This window comes from Pleurodeles waltl, chromosome 4_1 (genome assembly GCF_031143425.1).
Source record: "Pleurodeles waltl isolate 20211129_DDA chromosome 4_1, aPleWal1.hap1.20221129, whole genome shotgun sequence".
In the NCBI taxonomy this organism is placed as follows: domain Eukaryota; kingdom Metazoa; phylum Chordata; class Amphibia; order Caudata; family Salamandridae; genus Pleurodeles; species Pleurodeles waltl.
In genome coordinates, this window is record NC_090442.1 from 283,091,641 (window position 1) to 283,114,619 (window position 22,979).

At 40.0% G+C, this 22,979-nt stretch overlaps 1 protein-coding gene across 2 annotated transcripts in view; it reads right to left on the reverse strand.

Moving 5' to 3' along the window:
- PTPRR (protein tyrosine phosphatase receptor type R) overlaps positions 1-22,979 on the reverse strand; it is a 697,768-nt gene that overhangs the window by 354,664 nt on the left and 320,125 nt on the right. For both annotated transcript variants that reach the window (XM_069228339.1, XM_069228340.1), the window contains one exon: positions 12,649-12,804. In XM_069228339.1, coding sequence (XP_069084440.1) covers positions 12,649-12,804 — 156 coding nt within the window. The remainder of the gene's footprint in view (positions 1-12,648; positions 12,805-22,979) is intronic.

Consider the following 22,979-nt stretch of genomic DNA (forward strand, 5'->3'; position numbering starts at 1 on the left):
TCCAAAATTGTAATAACCCCCTCTGTCTTTACCTTGGCCAAACTTCCTCTATGTTCCGATGGAGTAAGGGTGAATAGAGAATTGCCTACATGTCAACCCATTCAATTTACATAAGTGGACATATAGTTTTTTTTTTTACTGCCCATCACCGCAGGAAAATCCTGATGGTAAGGAGCAGTCAAAAACAAAACTGTCCCCCTCGCAATGGAAATTTACTCCCTAAATGAAAGAGGTTCTTGCAGTAACAATGCACTATATTTTTGCTTGTCGTTGCCCGTGGAATAGATGCTTACATGATGCAGGGAAAGAAATGCAAAAGATTTTAACAATACCTAGGATTACAAACTGTATGCACAGATGTAAGTAACAAAGCTTTACTATATCATATGGCCTGGATTTGTGAACTAGCATTATAATTGTAAGGAAATTTTGTTTAAATAATATATAGTGTGTGCATTTCACTGGCTGTGAAATTAGTTCATATGATTTTGTGAACTAATTTGATAAAATGTGACTAAACTTCCCTGAGAGATTTTGATAGAACCAGAGAAATGAAGAAAACCTTTGAAAGAAAAGAGTATTATACTGAGGGAACTTATACAGAAGAGTCGTAGCAAGAGCTTTAAATACATAAAACACACAAGTCAAATTTGACAGATAATAACACTGTATGAGATTGCATATATATGTACAGAAGAAACAGCAGAAATCATGCATATATCCTGGATCATCTCATTGTTAGACTCTTTTGTGTTTTTTTTAAATTATGTTTGTAAAGAAATCATGAAAGCAATTCATGATTTGGGAGGACGACCTTATCATAGAGGTCTATGATGAAACACTGACTTGTTTCACACATTTTTCCTGTACTAAGATTGGCAAGGCACAGGGCAATGGGATTGATGAAATATAGATTAGATGAGATACTAATTGTTTTTTTTGAAGTGAAAACAAAGTCCATGTCACTGGAGGTCTTGGAAGAAAATTTCAGCACACATGGACCACAGAAAAATGCATGGCGTAGAAATGGACTATAAAAAAATATTCTGGGCACACGTTTAACAGTAATCAAAGTTCATAAATATTCCCCTTGCTATGGTGCACTCTAACCAGCAGGAAGTTTGGAAGAAAGGAATTCATTTCCTTGCCTTGCATTGAAATCAGCCTCACTTAGCAGAACAATTTATTTAAAAAACAACACTATGGGGGTCATTCCAACTTCGGCGGGCGGCGGAGGCTGCCCACCAAAGTTCCCCCGGCAGAAGACCGTACCGCAGTCAAAAGACCGCGGCGGTCATTCTGACTTTCCCGCTGGGCTGGCGGGCGACCGCCAAAAGGCCGCCCGCCCGCCCAGCAGGAAAGCACCAGCAACGAGGATGCCGGCTCCGAATGGAGCCGGCAGAGTTGCTGGTGTGCGACAGGTGCAGTTGCACCCGTCGCGATTTTCAGTGTCTGCCAAGCAGACACAGAAAATCAATGTGGGGCCCTGTTAGCCAGTGGCATGGGCACTGCAGGGGCCCCCAGGGGCCCCACGACACCCGTTCCCGCCAGCCTGGTTCTGGCGGTGAAAACCGCCAGAACCAGGCTGGCGGGAAGGGGGTCGGAATCCCCATGGCGGCACTGCTTACAGCGCCGCCGTGGAGGATTCACAGGGGCAGCGGGAAACCGGCGGGAAACCGCCGGCTTCCCTTTTCTGACCGCGGCTTTACCGCCGCGGTCAGAATAGCCCCAGAAGCACCGCCAGCCTGTTGGCGGTGCTTCCTCCGTCCCCTACCCTGGCGGTCTCGGACCGCCAGGGTAGGAATGACCCCCTATATACCTCCAGTGGAACATCTTGTCAGAACATTTTGTCAGAATGATAGCATTAAGACATTTTCTTTCAAGTAACTGGATTTTGATTTTCATATGACAACAGCATTTTGGTCATTTACTTTAATCCAGATCATTCTTGACTATAATTATTTGGAGGTTTCAGCTGTATAAATAATTGATGGACTAGTGAAAGCAATTACACAAAACTGTGGTTTCAATAATAACTTAATTTATGATTAAATATTTGGCCATTATTTTCAATTATTTGTCCCCGAAGAGTATAATAAACTGTTAAGATTACAAAAATACTTACACTGCCTGGCTTTGTTTACAAAATTGATTTGATTCCATGTTTCTGTCACTGGAAGGCTGCAATAGTCATATATATCTTTCCATATGAAGCATTACTTGTTCTTATCCCAGATCATTTTTTGATTCAGGTGAGTTCTTTTCTCAGTTGGCCTTCAAAATCTATTGTCACATGACTACAAAGTACTAAGAATGATACTACCCTCAGTATGTCACTGTTGACCTTTTGCATCAAGTTTACATGAAAAGACTTACATTTTACAGAAGAATCAACACTTGTCTCTCTGGGGTTTCAGAGTACAAACGGTCTGGTATGAGTTAGACACTGAGATCATGTGACACCTCCTAACCTAATTCCTAAAAGGAAAATGTTGCCTTCAAGCCTTTTTTTAATGAATATGACTGTGCACAATGCTTAGTCTTGCATTGTTGCTGTACAAGAATGGGAAAACTTACACAAAAAACAGCTTCCAGACTGTGGTTCCAGAGAACTTCAAGACATGTCAGGTGACCCACAATCTCTGATTTCTCATATATTATTCTTTTACTCAATGTCTTCTGTAATGGACAGGGTCCCCACACCATTTCTGGGGTCAACCTCAACCAAGTTTGTACAAGAGGGAGAGGGTTTGAATGTGAAGCAGGATTCAGTCAATGGTTCAGGACAGCACCCTAGCTACACTGAATGGGTGAAATAGACATGTATCCCATTAGCCAAATATTTTGGGACAAAAGACTTGTCTGCAAGTCTTTCCATTCACTTCCAGATCACAATCACTGGGATTTTCAGTGAACCGTGAGGAAAATGTTAACATTTAGGTAGAAACATCAGCTTCTAACCTATGGTTCCAAAGAACTTTGATGGGTCTCTGTTTGGAATTCACAGATCACGAGCCCCATTCCTGAGAGAAAAACAAAAGCATGCAGTCCTTCCTTTATTCCAGGGAACATCCAAGCTCACTGGGCTTACTCTACAAAGTAATTTCTTGTGGAAAAGGTGAATAAGGAACAGAAGCTTTCAGACTGTTTTTCCAGAGCACTGCCAAGCTTCTCCGATTGGCCCCTGAGATCACGTGACGCCTGAGGTCTACTTCATGAGAAGAAAAGCTGTTTTCTTTAAGATGTGATTCACTTCTATGAGTCTCAAACAGTTATCGTGTCTCCATGCTTTACTTTATGTGTAAAAAGTCAAAATTTGCACAAGAAGAATTGTTTTCAATTCAGTGATTTCTTTAGACTCTAAGGGGGTGATTCCAACCTTGCCGCCCGCCAGGCGGGAACCGCCAAGCAGCTGCCATGCGGCCGCAATAACGCGGCCCCCATTCCAACATTCCCACAGGGCCGCAACACAGGAGCCGGCTCCGAATGGAGCCGGCGGTGTTGCGGCCGTGCAACGGGTGCAGTTGCACCCGTCGCGCTTTTCACTGTCTGCTAGGCAGACAGTGAAAAGCTGGCCGGGGCCCTGTTAGGGGGCCAGTGGCATGGGCAGTGCAGGGGCCCCAAGACACCCCTTAACGCCAGCCTCTTCCTGGCGGTGAAAACTGCCAGAAACAGGCAGGCGGTAAGGGGGTCATAATCCCCAGGGCAGCGCTGCCCTGGCGGATTATCACCACTGGGGCATAAACGGCGGGAAACCGCCGGCCCTGGCGGTCCGACCGCGTTGGGGAAAACGGGGAAAAAAGCACCGCCAGCCTGTTGGCGGTGCTTGCGGTCATAATGGCCCTGGCGGTCTCGAACCGCCAGGGTCAGAATGACCCCCTAAATCTGTTCTGAGTGGTCCTGGGATATAGAGTGACCTTTCAAAAGGTGACATAAAAACAACTGTTACTGTAGGTCTTGCTTACATCAATTTAATGACTCCTACACCATCAATAGGATTTAGCCACACAAGTTTGCTGGGGAAAAAAGATAAAGAAACTGGAAACAGACGTTTTAAGACTGGATTCAGTTTACCCTTTGGCCTCTGTGGTCTGCTGGGTTCACATAGTAACAATCCATGCATACAGAGCTTTTCTCTTCCAGGAGCCTTACACCACTGACAACCCCCTCCTCCCCTACAGATGACTTGTACAGGAGTATATAGTTAGAGGCTGCTCTGATTGATCCATTGAATTTCCTACGCCATCCAATCAGGACATTAAAGAAAAATGAAAGAATTTAAGGTTGACTCTTGTGACGATCTTTGGTTTGAGCCTATAAATGCTTTGTGCCCGAGTCTCCGCATGACACCAACAAGGGAAGATCCATGTTTCACTTACTCACTGTAGTTAACTAACCCTCACACTTCACTGACCACAGGAACCCAAGCCACCTTAAGTTTGCTGCAAAAGAAATGTGTACCAAAGTATCCTTACCAGTGCAAATGATACACACTCACATCACCCTCGTACTTGCAAAGGCACACTCAATATACAAACATGGATATGACATCTCATTTTCTGTAGTAGTCTAGAATAGTTCTTGATCAATCATACATGTAGCTCTTCATCAGTCAGTCACAGTCCACCTACATCTCAAACCCAGCCTTCAGAGAGCACAACTCAGCTGCCTTCATTATTCATTGGCTACCCACGCACAATACTGATAGCAGTCTCATCATCAATCACACAGCCTCCTTCTATTGTCACACTGCCCCTTCCTATCAAACACCTCTTTTTAATGCCTTTTGGCATATCTTTCACTCTCACTTTCCTCCCACTAGTGTACTGCCTCATTTATCACCCAGTGGGAACTTCAATGAGGATCTCTTCATTCTCATCTCCTTCTAGATTGACTACATCATCAGGGCAACACACTGGACCTTAACCTTTTATCAACACCCTTTGTCTTACCTTAGAACATACCCCATTTACCAGTCTGTCACTTTCACCACACCATTCCCCAACACCCGTCAAACCACTGAAAAAGCACACTATATCCCATCCATAATCATCACCAGATGTGCCGAAATATCCACATCAACTTCTCATGATAGGTTTTTACCTCAGCCACCATATCCTTTGCTTACTAGCTGGCATTTATGTATAACAGAACTCTTGCAGTGTTTGCCATCAGCTTGGTGGGGGCAGGAGTTCAGCAGAAAAAGGCTAGTGACTACCCCTGTTACACTTAAAATCATGGCAGTGGAGAAAAATCAATAACAAAATAAAAAATGTACCAAGATGAATAAATGGAGTCTTTATAGTATAGTAAAGACAAGAACACTGCAGGATGAGTAGGTCTGCAGTGTTGCAGAATCCAAAGAGAAGGGAGTTTCTTACCTGATTTTAGTGTCTGTGCCTATGTTCCTATATTCCAAAGTAACAGTAATGAAAAACAGTCCCTTTTAAATGTACCTAGGGGACAGTGGGATACTTCATATAAAACCAAGAATAGCTAAGGAAATATGCTGGCCACAGGTGCATTAACAGATATCTACGGATGTGCATGGCTAACTAGATGCTCGGGTTACAAAATCAAGAGTAGGTAAATGTAAGAGCAATAGTTTCTGGCTAAATCAGTCAATAACATAAAAACAAAGCAATATAAAAAGGTTATAAACAAGCATAATGTAAAATATCAGCCCCTAAACTGTTCAGCTGAACAAGAGGGTGGCAAGGTGGCATAAAATTAAAACATGAGGTTTGCCAACTTATGGAGGCAGTCTAATTTGGTCCATTCACCTTGCGAATTTTCGAGCTACCATAATTGACCAGTAGTTTAATCAGTTCTGAGCTGCCGATGTGGATGCGACTGGAGAAGATGACCTTTCTAGACAACAAGTGATTTTTTTTCTTCTGTGAATGGGTGGGTGTGTAAATCTCTGTGTGAGAGCTACTGTTTGATGCAGTGCAATGATTGAGCATGTAGCTGCTTAGAGGACAGCTGTGATCTAAGTGAGGTTGGTGAGCAGGACGTTATGTACATCTGTGTGAGGGCTAAGGGCTTATGGAGGGCACAGGGGATCTGCCAATAAAAGTGGCCACACTGTGACACAGCTCTGATGGCCAGAGATGAATATGCAAATACATGTGCTAACTTAGAGCCCCACCCTGGCAGCATACTGGACTGCTGATGGCGGCAGCACTTCATCTGGACCTCCCTGAAGAGAAGACCATTGGAGTGGGACAAGAGTTTGGAGGGGGAGATCCTCCAATCAACAAGCGGGCCCAGTGGAAGGCTTTTATTGGAGGTGTGGGATAAAGCCAGCTGGTACTGAGCCTAGCAGATCCGGACCCTGCCTGGATTGGATCGGGCCAAGACATGGCTGGTGGGTTTTGATGCTGTTGCCATGCAGGGGCTGTCCACCTATAGGGGGCATAGGAGCGGTGCTCAGTGCTTCAAATGATCTTAAGTTATCTTAGGGTTAATTTATATAGTGTGTGGGCCAGGCTGTAGTAGCATAGGCGGAGGAGCGTGGCTATGAATTCATTGTTATGGCAATGAGGGAAAGCTGTATCTGCTGTGTAATTGAAGTGTGCATGTCAATCTGACCGATGCCTTCTAAACAGCCAGCTTGACATATAAACTTTGCAACTCTGGGCTCTATGGAACAGCAGAGGAGAGCAGATAAAGCAGCCACACAGTGTCCAGTGGAGGGTTTCCTTATTCTTCCCTTGCCAATCATGAAGCTTCTCTCATGCTCCTTACTGTAGTAAACATGATGAGAGCAGCATCAAAATTGGCTAAGGTAAGTTCTGTGGTGTGCGGTAAGCCCACACACAATGGAGCACAACAGTGCAGGAGCCTGTCCTGCTTGCTCAGTTCTGCAGTCAGAGTTGCAAATGGACAGTGAGGAGCTCCAAGCCCATGAGTAGATGTGCAGATCTTGGCTCTAACTGCCTGTTATGTCTTTTCATCAGAATATAGTGCTTTAAAGTGATTGTGAGTTAATGTTGCTTTGCAGCGAGAAACAAGAGTGTTATTTTCTTTAGCCATAGCTGATCTGCCTATCAATTGTTTTCTTCAATAAGATCTGACACTAAGTAAAATGTCATATAGGTATATGATTGAAAACACACTTTGAAATGTTGTTAAAGGTGGTGTACACAATATTTGTTCAAATAAGAATTGCTTCTCTATAAATGCTGAAAGAAATATATCTTCACCTTTGGTTGTTATTAATTGCTGAGGGCAATGGATCCATTAAATATAATTATTTATTTTGCTTTACCCCCAAAACAGTAATTCCAGGCTGTTGGAAATGGGATCTCTAGAGGTGTGGCCAGGGAAATGAGCAACACATCCTCTGTGGTACCATCAAACCAGTCGGCACAGCTCCCTCCCTACTAGGATCAGACCCTGTCTTACCAAAGGAACAAAGAAGAGGCCTGTACAGGTGTCAACTGACACCTACCTGTGACAGAAGAAGCCCTTTCGAAGTTAATAAAGTTCATGGGCAATTGCCAAATGGTCATCCTGCCAGAGGAGCAGAAGATCCTCCCACACCCAAGATTTTGACAATACTTGGGAGCAGTTGTCACACCTCATTAAGGGCCTAAGCACTCAGAGGGTTGCAGCTAGAGGCTAATACAAAACCTCTGACTTCACCATTGACTGGTGTTTTTAATAAATATTACAAAGAGTCCAAGAATGAAATGTGTAAGTGTTTTCCAACGGCAGATAGCATTATTAAAAGTAATGGTGTATCCTAGTGTTTCTCTTTGGAGCTGCCAGGGTCACTACAGTTAAAATAGCCTTTGGATGCTAGTCACTGTAAGGCCATGTTAACTTTAAATTTCAACATGTCCTGCATTTAAATACTTTTCACCCTGCCTTGTGGCGATACAGGCTGACATATGGGTGACAGGTTAATATTTAAAAGGAATGTTTTCTGTGGTCAAAAAAGATTTATTTGGACAGGCCAGGCTGCAGTTTAGAACTGCAGTAGCCAGGCTGCTGTAGGAGGCCTGGAGTCATGTTTACACTGTCACTGTAGTGGTTGCCATAATAAGTGCTGCAGTCTATTAGTGGCATTTAACTTACAGGCCCTGGGTGGCCTTTGTACCACATACTGTACTCTATCCTGCTCACCTGACTATAACCCACTTAGCTAAGGAACGTATTTTAACAGCCCACAAGCAGCCACAGTACACCTGAAATCACTGCAGCTATGCAACTGGAGCCAATCAAAGGAGAATGGAGAGGCCACTGTGGTGTCACATTGCAGTGGCTCAGATTCATAGAAATTGATTTGAAATGTAGGTGGCACTAGGTTGATTTCTCTAAGGCAATTAACAGACTAAGGTGAGGCAAACCCATCTGACAAGTCAATAATCCAGAAAACTCAATGTGCTGCAGTGGCAAAATGGTCGGTGCTGTGCAGGTTTGATTTGCTGTGGTGCCACCAGGTGCTGGGATAGAGGCCCATAAGTTCCAAACAGGTTACATAGCCCTCAGGACAATGAGATAAAGATGTATACATAGATAACATATCTCCATGCAAGTGCATATAGCAAAATAGGCTATTTGAAGTTAGTGCTGAATTTGACACGAGTCTTTGGCCAGCTCTGACTATACAGAGGGATTCAGTCAGCTTTAATGGCTTTCCCTAGAGTAAATAGCCCTTCAATATGTTGCTTTGGTTTACAATTCTTAGTTTCTGTTTTTCGCTTTGTTACGCTGAGTGCAGAAAGGGTGGGAATGGAGAGTTCATAGGGTTTTCTGGCATGGTACTGGTGCCAGTGTGGAAAAATTATTCACAGTGATATAGGTGCATTGTTCTCGGTTCAAGCATTTGTTAATCAACCATTTTTCACAAAAAGTGTCTCAGTCCAAATAGTTTGTTTTAAATTTCTTTACACAAACTATCAACAAGGGCTGTTTTAACACCATCTTCAGTCAAAGCATCGTAATAAAGTTTCGGTCTAAGAAAAGCAGACTAATTATTAGAATTTGTAAAGTTGTGTCCAATTCCTTAACTCACAGCAACCCTTGGTACCTCTGGGATTTAATTCTACACCATGCATCTCTCATTAAGAACCTATGATAAATAACTATCCTTAATTTAATTGGCTCACATCATGCACAGCATCTGCACACTTGCTTAGATCATATGTGATTCATTTACAAATGTTACCAGTGTCAACGGACTAGGGATTGGAGTACTGTCATGTCAGCTCCCGCCCCCATTTCATCTTCACTACTTTTCCACAAAGGAAGATTTTAAATTGATTTAAAAGACTGATGTAGATGCTAAATGACTCTGAGGGCGAATGTCAGGGACAGAGAAATTACAGTTCCTTTTTTAAATTAGCTATATAGCAATTAGGGGTGGTCGGTAAACTTTGCTCCGCCATCAGAGTTTGCGGAGTTTTGGCCACTCCGTGCACAGTTCCAGCTAGATTTTGCCAGCTGCTGTGCGGCAGAGTTTTTTCTCAAGCACAGCTTACCAATGATAGGTTAGCGAGTGAGAATGGAAGTCCCCTAGTGCAATTTTCGGGTGCTAGGAGGGCATCTGGCAAGACTTTCCAAATGCGGGCAGTAACAACCGTACATGTTGTGCAAGCTGCCACAGAGTAGAAAATCTACTCAAGCGGCAGTAAAACCAACTTAAACAGCAGTCCCCTCTGGGGTGCTGTGTGGTGCCATTTGCTCTGATTTCTTCGTGCTGAGCAAGCTCCTGGCACTAAAATTCAGCATGACATACCGATTTCTGCTCACTGACAAAACTCCATGGAATCTTGCATAATTTTTATGTAAATCCGTGGAATTCCGTGGAATGAAATTTCATAAGTTTTGCCCACCCGTAACCATAGTGCTCACCATGTCAAGAAGACATTCTTGCACCTGAAAGGCAGCTGAGTGTTTTAGCTTCAACCAATATCCTCCAAAGACACTTCAGGGAGATGCTCTTGGCTCCTCAAAGGCTACTCAAAAGTGCTTTAACTCCTTGTATGTCCTATATTCTGATGTTGGGCCTTGCAGCAAATTTATTTCGTATGGATAAGGTCATTGAGAACCAGGGATTTAACAATGTTTGTTGCCAGTGATAATGTAAATACAGTTTGCTCTTGTCTTTGGCTTCAACCAGAAAGTGCGTAAAGTGATATGTTCTTATTGGAGCGTGTCCAAGAAACCACAAGGGTCATGGAAAGATGATAGCGAAATTGGTACATGAAAGCCTAGTTTTCAAAAAAGTATGCGTGCTGATAGCCATGTGAATGGAACAGTAATTGGAAACTTCCACTAGGATAAGATGAACATATATGGAATTGTATGGGTGATGTAACATCAAAGGAAATGTTCTGTGGCTAATTGGTAACATCTGGTTACCTGTGGGTTTTGTTGATGATAAGTTAATGTGAAGCATGCAAAAAGAGACAACCTGGATTCCTTTATCATTATGAAATGCATTTACAACCCATGAGGAAGAAATGAGTGTTCTGTATACAAATTAAGTCTTATATTGTGGCTGTATCTGCTGCTTTGGCAGCATCAAAACTGCTCATGTTGGCCAAAGGCTCTATAATAGCAAACATGAATGCATATTCATGAACCAAGTGTACATTGGTCAGGCATGCTATAGGTGTAAGGCCTCCAATAAAGAGTTCAACAACACCATATAAGTTGAATGAGCAAATTTTAGAAATGTTGTCATAGTCCCATAAATCTTTTAAGACAGAGTTTCACAAAGTGAACACCACCAGAAGGATTTTTATTCGGATGCAAAAAATATTTAGTTTGTGACTAACATGGCTTGAATGAAAGACTTGCTGTTACAGTGGAATTGACCAAAGCTACAACTACACAAAACAACCAGACATGAATCTTCAGATAAGATAGAATAGGATGATCCATGCGATTTCAAGGTTTACAAATCTTTTACCTGATCATCAAATACTTATACCACTTGTGGAAAGATGGATAGTCCTGTGAGATTTAATTCTCCATCTCGCTCATTGGAAAGGGGCGTGTCTGTAACTTTGTGTTAATTGATGGTATTTTAATTAGACATAAAATAGAAAGTACATTTGTGCCCATCATTACTTTATGGGTTCACCATATTTTAGGAATCCCAATTTCCTATTATTAGTATACTCATGAAGAGTTTTTGTTCACATCTAGAACCTATTCTGTGCCCCGTGGTCTCTTTCAAATACTGTTCTGTTCTGTTTCTGGTTTGCATGTCAGTAAAATATGAATATCCTTCGTGAGGATTATTATTCTAGTGGCAATGTCCCTTGTGCACACCTAGTAGCTATGGAAGATCTAGTTTGAGGTGATGCAGAACTGTTGCAGATATCAACAGTATCTCTTGCTGATTTAAATGGTCTTCTTCTGGCCTTTCAAGATGTACTATTGCCCTTTATGAAACAACTGGGAAATGACAAAACTTAAGGGTAAAGTCCTCACGAATCTTCAGTATATTTTGTTAAATGTCCATGAACCTCTGGTTTTCCTTGGTATTCTTAGACTAGGGTCATTCAAGGCCAGTTTAGATTGCTCTTTTTCCTGTCTCAGTAATCTCAGGATGCATCTCAGTGAAGTTTTTCTGGATTGATAAAAGAAATACTGTATTTGTAAATGATGGTCTAAATGTCATCAATGCTGCATTTAAGCTCTAGGACATGACACAACCCAAACAAAGTACCAAAATATTAAAAGAGTCCAAATGTTATGTGAAACGTTGATTTCCACTGAAGCAAACAATCTATCAAATAAAAATCTAAAAAGAAAACTAGCGGAATTACCCTATTAAAATATCACCAGCCAAATACATAGACAGAAAGTCTCTTGGTTCAACTCTCCAAAAAATGAACAGCAAAAAGGAGACAGCTGACATACAGGAAAATATCTGAGAGTGGATGGCATAGGTTTTTTCATAAGTGTTCTGTTCAAGTAGGGACATTTTCAGTGATGAGCCTTTGCATTTATTTGTAGCCCAACATGCCACACAGAGCAATGACAATGCATATTACAGTGCAGTTGAAACCAAATGTACTGTGACTATTTACGTGCTGTCCTGACATAGTGATCATTGATATTCGCAGGATACATTACCATTGGGATAGTGCTAAAAATTTGTATAAGATTTGTGGAAAAAAGGCATAGTATTTGCACATTGTAAGACCTATTCTCCAATTATATGTACCAATTCTTGCACAGTATAGGCAGCAATGCATAGATGCAGCATAATTAGCACATCTTCCTAATGTGGCTATTGTATTACAATATTAGGTTATTTTTCTGTATTAGTTGTATCCTCTAAATAAAGCTATCGCAGTTTGTATTTATTATTTCAACTATGAGATACGTGTCCAAAAGAGATTTTTAAAACTTTAGAAAAGAGGAAACCACCGGCTCACAGTTATGTTAAATGGTCTCGCTAAAAAGCTCTCTCAGAGCAAAAGCATGTGGTTGTTCTGTTTTTCCATGATTATTTACAGTAGGTTTTATACTAAAACATAGAACATATGCATTTACTATTCAGACTGTTATTATTTTTTGATTTTGTTGACAACCACATCCCTATAGATTTGTCCATATGGATGTTAAGAAAACAAAAACACAATGAGGAAATTCTTGAATATTTTAAGACTATCTTACTTCTGGGGACACCTCTATGATTCCAAAGTGGGACAGTCTCTGGTGCAACACACTGATTTTTAAAGACCGCAAAACCTCTTCAGATGGCAGTGTTTCAGGAACGCCCATACTCCTTTTCAGTGGAGACACAAACAGCTCAACACAGTTCTTCCTTCCCTAAGAAAAACAAGAAATGTAGTCATAATCTTACCCTCCACATTCAGATCACAGCAAAGACATATCAGAAGTTTGGGTGGCTGTGTCACAACTTTAGGGGAAGTGTTGTAGTATGGTGACCGATGTCTAAGTTTAAAAAATATGTCCTGTGTATTAAAAGAAAACACGATAAAGCATATTGCACTGTCTACAGGAATTAGTTGTGTTAGCTCATCATTCATCAATAAACAGTGCTGGCTTCAAATCTACAAGTAGCTTGAGAAGTAGGAGACCTTAAAAGTAGGGCATGAGGAACATGCCCCATCTGTTCCCCCACCTCATTCTGAAGTGTGGAACATCTGTGTGCTGGTGCTTTGAAAGACCTCTATTTGCTGTAAATCAGTGGTTCCCAACCTGTGGTCCGGGGACGCGAAGACTCCTCATGGGGTACGTGACTGCTTAGAAAATTAAATCGTATTAACAGATTAGGTCCCCAGCTTTCAGTAATGACTCTATGTGGGGTCCCCAGAGCCCAATAATGATTCAGTGGGGGTCCCCGGATTCCAGTAATGATAAAGTGGGGGTCTACAGAAGTCAAAGGGTTGGGAACCACTGCTGAAAACCTCAAAATTTAGTAGCAGGAAAATAGTGTAGTCCTGAGTATACTTAAAAGACTAAGGGAGTAGAATAAGTAGAAGACAAGCAGGAGAGAGGGTAGTACATGTCTACAAACCTGTTTTAAATATTTGGGAAGACTCTTAAAGGACTCAGGACATTAATTACCACAGCACAAATCTCCTCTCCAACACTGCTCCTAAACGTATGGCAAAGGCATTGTCACAATGAAATTGCTCAGCCAAGCAGCTTTGTCACAGAGATTGTAGGCCAAAAGAGAGAGCGCAATGCCTGCAAGGAGTGCACCAGCTAATTTTCATTAGATTGGGATGGTATAATTAGTTGGGAGAACAAAAAGTGCGAACGGTGCACAACCAATATTAGCTTCCACAATTTCAGACAGGTTTCAACTGTTGCAAATTGCTGGAGCAAACACCAATGTCGGGCACAATTTAAGCCCACTGTAATCAGGCCCTTAGTATTTGATACTTGGTTATTGTGGAAGAGGCAACGGGATGTTGGAAAGGGCAATAGGGGGTGAGGTTTAGCTATATTTAACTTGCATCCCCTTCCACAAAGTTCATTTGCACCTGATGTGTGTACTGTATGTCTTGGTTTCACTGAACTTTTTCCAAGTTTAATGGGGGAGGGCAGGTTTTTTTTTAAAACAAATAGTATTGGCTCTGCCATGCAGTCTGCCTTCGCAGTGTTTAAGCAGTGTTTAAATGTATCCCGGTGGAAAAGGCCAGGAACATGAAGGGTTGTAAATTAACCCTGTCGAGCAGCATGGCATTCGTTTAGGTTTTTTAGCCAACCTTATAGATCAGGAAAGGCTTACAACACAATAGGGTCTTTCTCTCTTGAAACAGTATAATAGTAGTTTAAGTCAAAAGCATCACCAAGACAGAGGCCCTGGTCCTCTTCTGCCAACAGATTTAACAGAGGTAATCTATTTATCTATCTATCAATCTATCTATCTATCTATCTATCTATCTATCTATCTATCTATCTATCTATCTATTCAATGAAAAAAACAAGAGTTTATAGTTAGGTAAGGTAATACGATTTTAATTTACACTTGAACAACTGTAGAATCTCACTGAAAAATGCAAAGGTTAAAGTGGCGTTATAGTTAATCCTTGTAATAATACAAAAACTAAAGTTTAAAGCCCAAAAAAACACTGAAGTTCACCAGTTATACTTTATTGACCTAACTATAAAAGGCACCCCAACATGCACTGCTTATGACCCCACGTATTACATCACTGATGATGTGAAATTACATCATTGATGACATATCAAATGATATAATTTCATCAGTTTATTCAACGTCTGCCCCTTCTGCTCTCTATTGTGGCCTTTCGCTCTCCGCATGATCTAGTGGCTGAGGTACATACCCAGCAGATTCTTCCACACCCTGCTTGCACGCATGGAGTACTGGCCAGTTTGGCCCGATGGAGCACCTGTTTGCACAAGATGCATGCACCTTACTGGCCAATATTTTTTAGCGATTCTTTCACAGGACAATTCCATGCCACCAAACAAAACCACTTAAACCCTTTGTATTCAAACATTGGGTTGTATTGTAATCAGTGTTTTAAACTAATATTGTGACAACCAGTTGGCTGCTCATCGAGCCACCTACAGAAATATTTTTTTTGCATCCATGTTTTGATAACCTGTTTTGTTAATATTTTAGTCTTTAGTAAGTCCCCAAAAGGCGTAGAAAGATTCCAGAATAAAATGTTTAAAAGTTCAAAAAATGTTTCTCGCTAGAAGCTTCTATGTTGTTTAAAACAAATTATGTTGTTCACTATGTCTGTCCCTAACTGTTAAAGTATGCAACTATGTACCTGTTTCCAGAAGTGATAGTTAGATTTTCAAACTGGGGTTACAGTAGTTCCACGCAAGTTTTGTAAATCCAGCGATATTTTGTGAACCAACCTATTTACTAACAGGATGATTCTCAAAATATTGAATTGTAGTCACTCACAATTCTACTGCCCTCAAGTTTGAGGGCAACTTAATGTAAGTTTTCAAATAGTTATCCAAATTTCACTTTTGTGTCATGACTCTCATTGATTTTTTTCTCATGGTTATCACCTCAGTTTTATTTCCATACATTTAAACGTGTCTTCAGTTTCAAAATAGTGTTTCCAAAAGGACATTGCTTTGAGCTGACACATATTTTTCGATATATTTGCTTTCTCAGGACTTGTGATATTTCCATTTAATACAAGGCCTGCCTTGAGTTGCACTGCACTCAAATAGTATTTTTCTAGAACTACTGCAATTCTATCCCAAAACAATCTTAAATTTTTTATATTTTAAATTTTCAACATATGCATGTTTCACGTATTTCGTACAAAGACAGCTTTCTTAGGGCTAAAACAACGCAAAATAGAAACACATGCATTTTGTATGTTTTGGGTTCCTCATAATAGTGTTAGAGTAATATTTACTAATAAACTAAATTTGAGATTTCATTTCCATGGTTTATTTAACTGAAAATAGCACAAACTGTTTTAAAATTAGATTGCTTCTAATATCCAGTGCAGTTTTCACACAATTGCTGTGTTAATCATCTAAAAACTCAAAATTAAATACACACACAGACAGATAGATATAAGTCCTCCAGATTTATAATTGTTTTAAACCCATTTCTGTATGTTTTCGGTGAAACATCTTGTTACATCTATTGATGTATTATAACACTTACATGTTTAAGCTTACCCAAAAATACTCTGTTTGAGAGTACAACATTATTATGACTGATTGTTAGTTGATGTAAAAACTAGTAAGAACTTTACCCCACCTTAGTGGAAAATATAAAACACTTCCTGTACTTCTAGCTACAGTCAAGGAGGCAGAATTCTCAGGTTTTTTAAAGATGACAGGGGACTACTTTAGGTCAGCTCAGCTGTAAAGCCTATTCTTATTCATTACGACCTTGTGCCCAATAGACGAAAACTTATTAAAACTGTTCATCTTTCTATAGCCCACGCTTTGGAATGGGATGCCACTGTGTCTATAGGAAGGCTCCCTCCAAATGATCGTATCTACTGTGTCTATTTTGAAGGGGTACGAGATAGAGAAGGCAAAGACCACCATGGGTGGCCTTCTCCACTCCAACCCTCCACCCCTGCCCATCTCCTGGATCATATTCCTGTCTCTTGCTGATAGCAAGCCAATAGCAGGGGTCACTGAGACAAAAGTCCCACTGTCCCCCAGGCAACACGTTGTTTTCTTGCATTGCTTCCCTCAGTGCCACTTTTGGACAATCAAGACCAGACTCTCACAGAGCTCACAATGCCCCCTCGCTGGCCTGATCTTTTGCTGATATCTCTGCAGTGGTGTTTATATGGCACTCAGTCACAATGCACTGTTCAATTGAGACATTCACTGAACTCTCACAAAATCCTTCATTTTTACTCTTATTTTAAATATCATGTCTCAAAATGCACACATACAGAATCTGATCTGCAACATGTACTTCTATCCCTTCACTGAGACACTGAACACTAAAAAAAGACATATATTGACCTGATCCATGTAGTGACTTTCTGAGACACTGGCAGCATCTGACCCGCGCTATGCACGGATAGTTAAACACTGAAACATTTAAAGGGCTCTCGCATCTAAACTGGCCCGTGTCATGGATTACACTCAGCACATTAATCTAAAAACAAGAAATGGTCAATATATCGCTTTTGTAAAGGTTTGGTGCAATTTCATGAATCGTTAGTAACTGACCACTGTATTCGGTTCCGTGTCATGTTAATTATTCAGAAGCAGCTAAGGGGAAGAATCACTGAATACTTTTCATTTGGAGTTAGTACTGCAATTGAATACAGCCCTGAATGGACTGAAAATGGCACAGCCCGATAGGCTTCTTTATGTAGGTAAACTTTAGGCGAACTGCTGGAAGCGGTAGAGGCTTTAAACTTGGCGGAAAAGGCAACAAATGTTCAAGAAAAATGTTTTGCACGGGGTTGAAGGTACTCTTCTCGAACTAAGCTCATTTGCATCCAAGAATGTGCTTGAAGGATGTTTTGCATCTAATTGTGTTACAAGGGTAAAATGGCTCATTAACGTGGTTGACTGAAATCTGCATGTAATTCCTCTATTGTGCTAGCGCAAATATCCTGGTGTGTTACCTGCTGAGGGAAATTAGGCCGAGCACCTCTTGTCTAATATAATTAAACACCGGAAAACCTAACAGGTTTCTCAAGCAACAGGAGCAATGGGGATGCGGGGGAGGGGGGAGGAGATCACGGGGAGAGTCATTTGTCAGAGAAAATGGCTGTTAATTACTGCTGTATGATGATTACATTCCTAAAGTGTTAACAGCACAGACTGGGAAAATGATATTGTACCTAGCGATTTTTATTTACATAACTACATGGTATATTTTAGAGTTTGATGCACAGAAAAACGAATGAACCACAATGAATAACAAGGCCTTCACGTGGTATATTAACTGCTAAGTCATTGTTAATGTTAACTGCTGCGTCGTTGTCCTTTTCCTAAACAGTAACTTTACAGCAAAGTCATCAGTGAGGTCTGTAATACTGACATCAATGGAGTTTTAATTGACGAGTCAAACGTTGATGATGGAATTTGTCATAGTATATGCGAAGTTATGTGTAAAGTCACAGAGATCCTATAACATAAAGTTTGTGAATTTACTCGAACTGGCGAATTTAGAGACTTTTCTTTAAGTTTGGTACTGTAACTACCAAACCATAAACGAATTTTCTGCAATTAGTGTCAGTGTAACTTGCTTCAGCCATGTTTTCTTGCTCAGGCTAACACCGCCCACATTAATTGCCTCTCTGATGCACAGGTGCTTTGTGTTTTGCCCCGCCAAAAACGTATTATTATTTTTTTAGTGTCTACCACATTCTCTTGTTTTCCTGAGCTCAGCTAGGCACCAGCTTATGTTCATTGTAAGAATTCATCATGTGACTACAACTGGAGATGTGTGTATAATAGGGCATACATTTCAGCCTTGTCTTTTCTTTATGCTCAAAGGACCTTTGCCTGGGGAAACACTGCCCAGTTACCTCTGTGACTACAGATTATTAATTGTTTTTGTCAATGAACCCTTTCAGAATCTGACTGAAGTTTGAGAAGATTCTCACAGACATTACCATAATGTTACTCCAGCTCAATTTGTGAACGGTATATCTTCATTTTATAGAGAAAAGTAGCATAAAATGGTCAAGCAAAGTCAAACACATAGTAACAAATTGATGGGTGAAAATTCATCGGATGAGGAAATAAATCAAAAGATACGTTTTAAGTGAGTTGGCTTATTTTGTCGATCCCCTCCAGGGAAATCCACAAAATCTGTTTGGCTCCCTGTAGCCCTGAATAAAGCTACCAAAGGCCGATTCCAGCCCACGGAAAAAATAGTTTATGGGATAGATAATGGGAATAATGCGATTAATCAGACAGCAAGCAAGAACTTATGAGGAATAGTGATTACGGGGAAGGGGATCCTAGTTATGCATAGATATTGTAGAAGCCGTCAAAAGGGTCCCTTAATTAATTTTATCCACCAAGCTAATGTCACTTGTGAGGTGGACCCCCAAAAAGTGGTTTCCTAAACTATATGAATAGTATCTAGACCAGTATTGTAAACAGCCAGGATTTTTATTTTAGTGGATCTAAAAATAGCCAGGAACTGACCCAAAGTTCATGACTCCTCCTCGATAGCTGATAAAAACTCCTTTCCTGGTGATATATAAAATGTCACATCAGCATTGGCTTTGTAAATATGTGCCCATTGATCATAACAGCATGAATATTATTATTTTGAAAAAAATGCCTGATATATGGCTCCAAATAAATGGTGAACAGAAAACATGAAACAAGGGTGGACTGGATCTGAGATAGCCCTGGCTGTCAGGACCCTAGCAAAGGTATTTGCACAGCATGTTTGTATAGTGATAATAAGAATTGGCCCAAATACACAATTTGCATCACAAATATATTACCAAGAGACAGTCAAATGCCTTTTCTACTTCTAAAAGAATCATATCCATATCTGTACCACACACTCAAATGTTGCTGAATAGGATCACTGCCATAATATTATGTGCGTATTTGTCTAGTCCAGGTACAATTCCATGCTGCTGGGTAGAAACAATCCATCTGATGACCTTACTAAGATGCTTAGCCAGAATCTTAGACTACATTTTGCATCAGTGTTCATCAGGGGAAATGGGCGATATGAACCTTCAAGTGAAGAGACTCTTAATGAAGGAACAAATATAGAGTTATTCTCCATGAGTGACTTTTCAAGCGATCTCATCTCCAACAGTGATAATGACAGAAGAGCCATAAAAACAGCTACTGTGTCATCCCCACAAAGAAAATGACAGAAGGAGCTTGAGGATATATTGAGGGAAAAGGAGGGAGGTAATAGTAGGAGTAAAACACAGGGAACTCTGCAGCAAATCTTGAACACAGTTCCGCAGACTAATTATCTGGAGAAGGTAACAAGTGAGGAAATATCCAAAAATAATAATCAGTTAGAGGGGGTTGCCTTTATGATGTGGAGTACGTCCGACCAACTCTCAGGAATGGAGAAAGAATGGACAAGCTGGAGAATACCTGTCAAACGAGACATGTGGAATGTGTTGTACGCAAAATGAAGATTTTGAGAATCATTACAGACTTTCAAACCTTCATTTGGTTGAGATACCAGGGAAAGCAGAATATTCTTTTGGTAAGATTCCTGGTGTGGGTAATCTGATTCAGACCTTCATTCCAGATTTCAAGAAGGGCAAAATGAAGAGTTCATCTAACAATTGGCAGAGTCCATAGGGTTCCCTTCCAGAAACTTAGGACAGATGGACGGCCAGGCACAGTTTTGGTCTTTTTTGTGGATTATTGCATTAAAGAGGACATTTTTTGTAAGGCAAGGGACTTTTGACAGGTCAAATATATATGGCACAATTATTTTATTCCCAAAAATGTACTTGCTTTTTGAAACTTTGCCAATATGTCTGAGGTTCAATCAATATTGAATTGAATTATCTTGGACAAATAAAAACTCAGTGAACTGTGAGAAAATAAAAAGAGCACCGTCTGTGAGTGAATGAACATAGAGCTGTATTGCTAGGCAAATTATAATTAGTTTAAAAAAATCAAGACAAACTGCACAAATTAAAGGGCATGTGTGGTTTTAAAAAAAGTGAAACTCAAAAGGATCCAGCATGCACTGAAATCATAAAGGTCTTAACAGAGTACTATAAAAATGCCAGACATCACTGAATACCTCCCATAAGGATGAAGCTGCCTAACCGAAGAGTTTCATTGACACACAGATAGTGCTTCTGGAGACAATGGGTGCAGAATAAATAAGGAAAATTGTGAACTTCTATTTTGGTATAAACTAAGAACATAAACCAGCTCCAGCATCTACGAGTTGAGATACAGAAATGGATATTCTTGTGGACAAAGTATTTGGCAGCAGGGAGAGATCGAACGAATGATCTACAAGATACATGCACTAAATGAATTGTGTGAAGGGATCAATGGAGGTGAAATAAATTTACAGGAAATATTCTGCGATCAGGAATTGACGTACACAGGATTGATGGGGTAAGTATCCAAACCTCTGCAACATGGTATTGTTAAACCTGTGGCATATAATAAGAAAACGTTGTTTGCCTTGTCCAGATGGTACCATACTTTCCCCAGTCAAGACAAAGAAAGTCATGGACAAATATGCAAGAGCATACATAAGATGTGGACCAAAGGAAGATAAATATATACACAGGTTTGCCGACTTTGTATCCCTAGCAGACTATTCTCCATGCACAGGTTAAGTATTGACATGAATACAGTATGAGCAGAATAATATAAAAACACAGTTCTTTAAGGAGTACTGAATAACTAGGATTACTCATTGTCGACCAGAAAGCTATTCTTTATTAGGATCCTCACATCTTGAGCTGTCAAATTAGAAATCGGTTCCAGAAAGCTCTCACACATCTTGAACAGCTGAAATAATTAAAAAGCACAATGGCTAATGATACAGCAGCTGTTACATAAGACAAATTAAAAATTGCACTGATTATCTGTAGCCTCCTTTTGCCTTCTGGAACAGATCAGAGGAAGACAACAGGTCTGAACACCGAGATCAACACCCATGTGGCCAGATTGTTTCAGGCTCTATGGATTCCCCCATATGGGGACAATAAGAGGGAATTATTGTATACAACTTTGTACCTATATGCAGCTTTGTATTCATTTCTTGTACTAAACTCAATAAAAAGATTTAAACAAAGGAGGGAATTACAGTCTTTCTAAGGAGTACTTACATATATACAGCATTGCAGTGTGTCAATAACTATTAATTCTTATTGCATTGAGGAGGGAAATTTTAATTAAGAATTTGTCCACATCACTATGATTAGGTCTTGATTACGTCTTAGATTATAGACGTATGAGGACAGTAAAAACAGATTAAACCACAGGGAGGAAATTATGTTTCAAATGTTTTCTTCAGTAACTTTTCAACAGAGTATAGCATACATTAAGTAATAAAAAGGAGCAAAACATAAAAACTGTATGCAATAGCTTACAGTTCAAGGTTGATGTATAGAAACCGAGAAATCAATGGAAATGAACATAGACTGCTGTGCATCATTTACGCTTGAAGTAAGTTTCCCAAATAACCTCATTCATTATGACAAGGTTGAGAGTGATCAACTTTTATAAACAAATTAGTGGCATATAAATTAGCATATGGTGATTAATTAACCTACATTTAAAAGCCTAGCAAAGAAAATGACATGAGTTCTAAAATGTGCACATTTGAATTATGGTGAACCATTTGGCCACCACATTTGAACATGAGAGTTTTGCACTCATATTAAATGAAAGTACTAAAATGAGCTAACGTAAAGAATGTTTTATTAAATGTAGATCAATGATGGAAGTATTAAAATGATTATGAATGAAACACATTTATATTGAATTAATGAGTTTTATTAACGTGAATTGCATGTGTGCAGAAAAATAAATGCATGTTTAAAATTAGCTCTAAGATGCTATAAATGATGTTTGCAATAAACAGTTTGCTTTGCATATATCAACTGTAAAATGCACAGTAGGTTTATTAATGTATTAATGTGTATTTAGGCTTCTTAGCTTGACCAGGCTTGAAGCAATTCACTTTGCAGCAGTAATGGAAAATCACTTGTTTATTTTGTCCCCGCTGACCTGAAATCTTTTCCCATGGCTGTTAATGTAATGTTAAATATCCGTTTGTATTGAAGGCAAGAAACAGTTCAGAATAACAATGTAATACCATTTGTTCTAGCTGTCGAACAAGACAGGAATCATGTAGTTCTCATCTGAAATGTATTGGTTTATTTTATTGTGTGTCGTGAGAAAGGATCTCAATTAACAAATAATTAGGGAATGTGATATTTTGTCGAAAATATATGAATTCATGAGATTGAACAATTAACTTTTGCTGAGAAGACCTGCAGCCATTGGATGCCAAATCTGACATATGAACTACACCAACCTGAAGGACCAATCAAAAGGATTGTGCATAG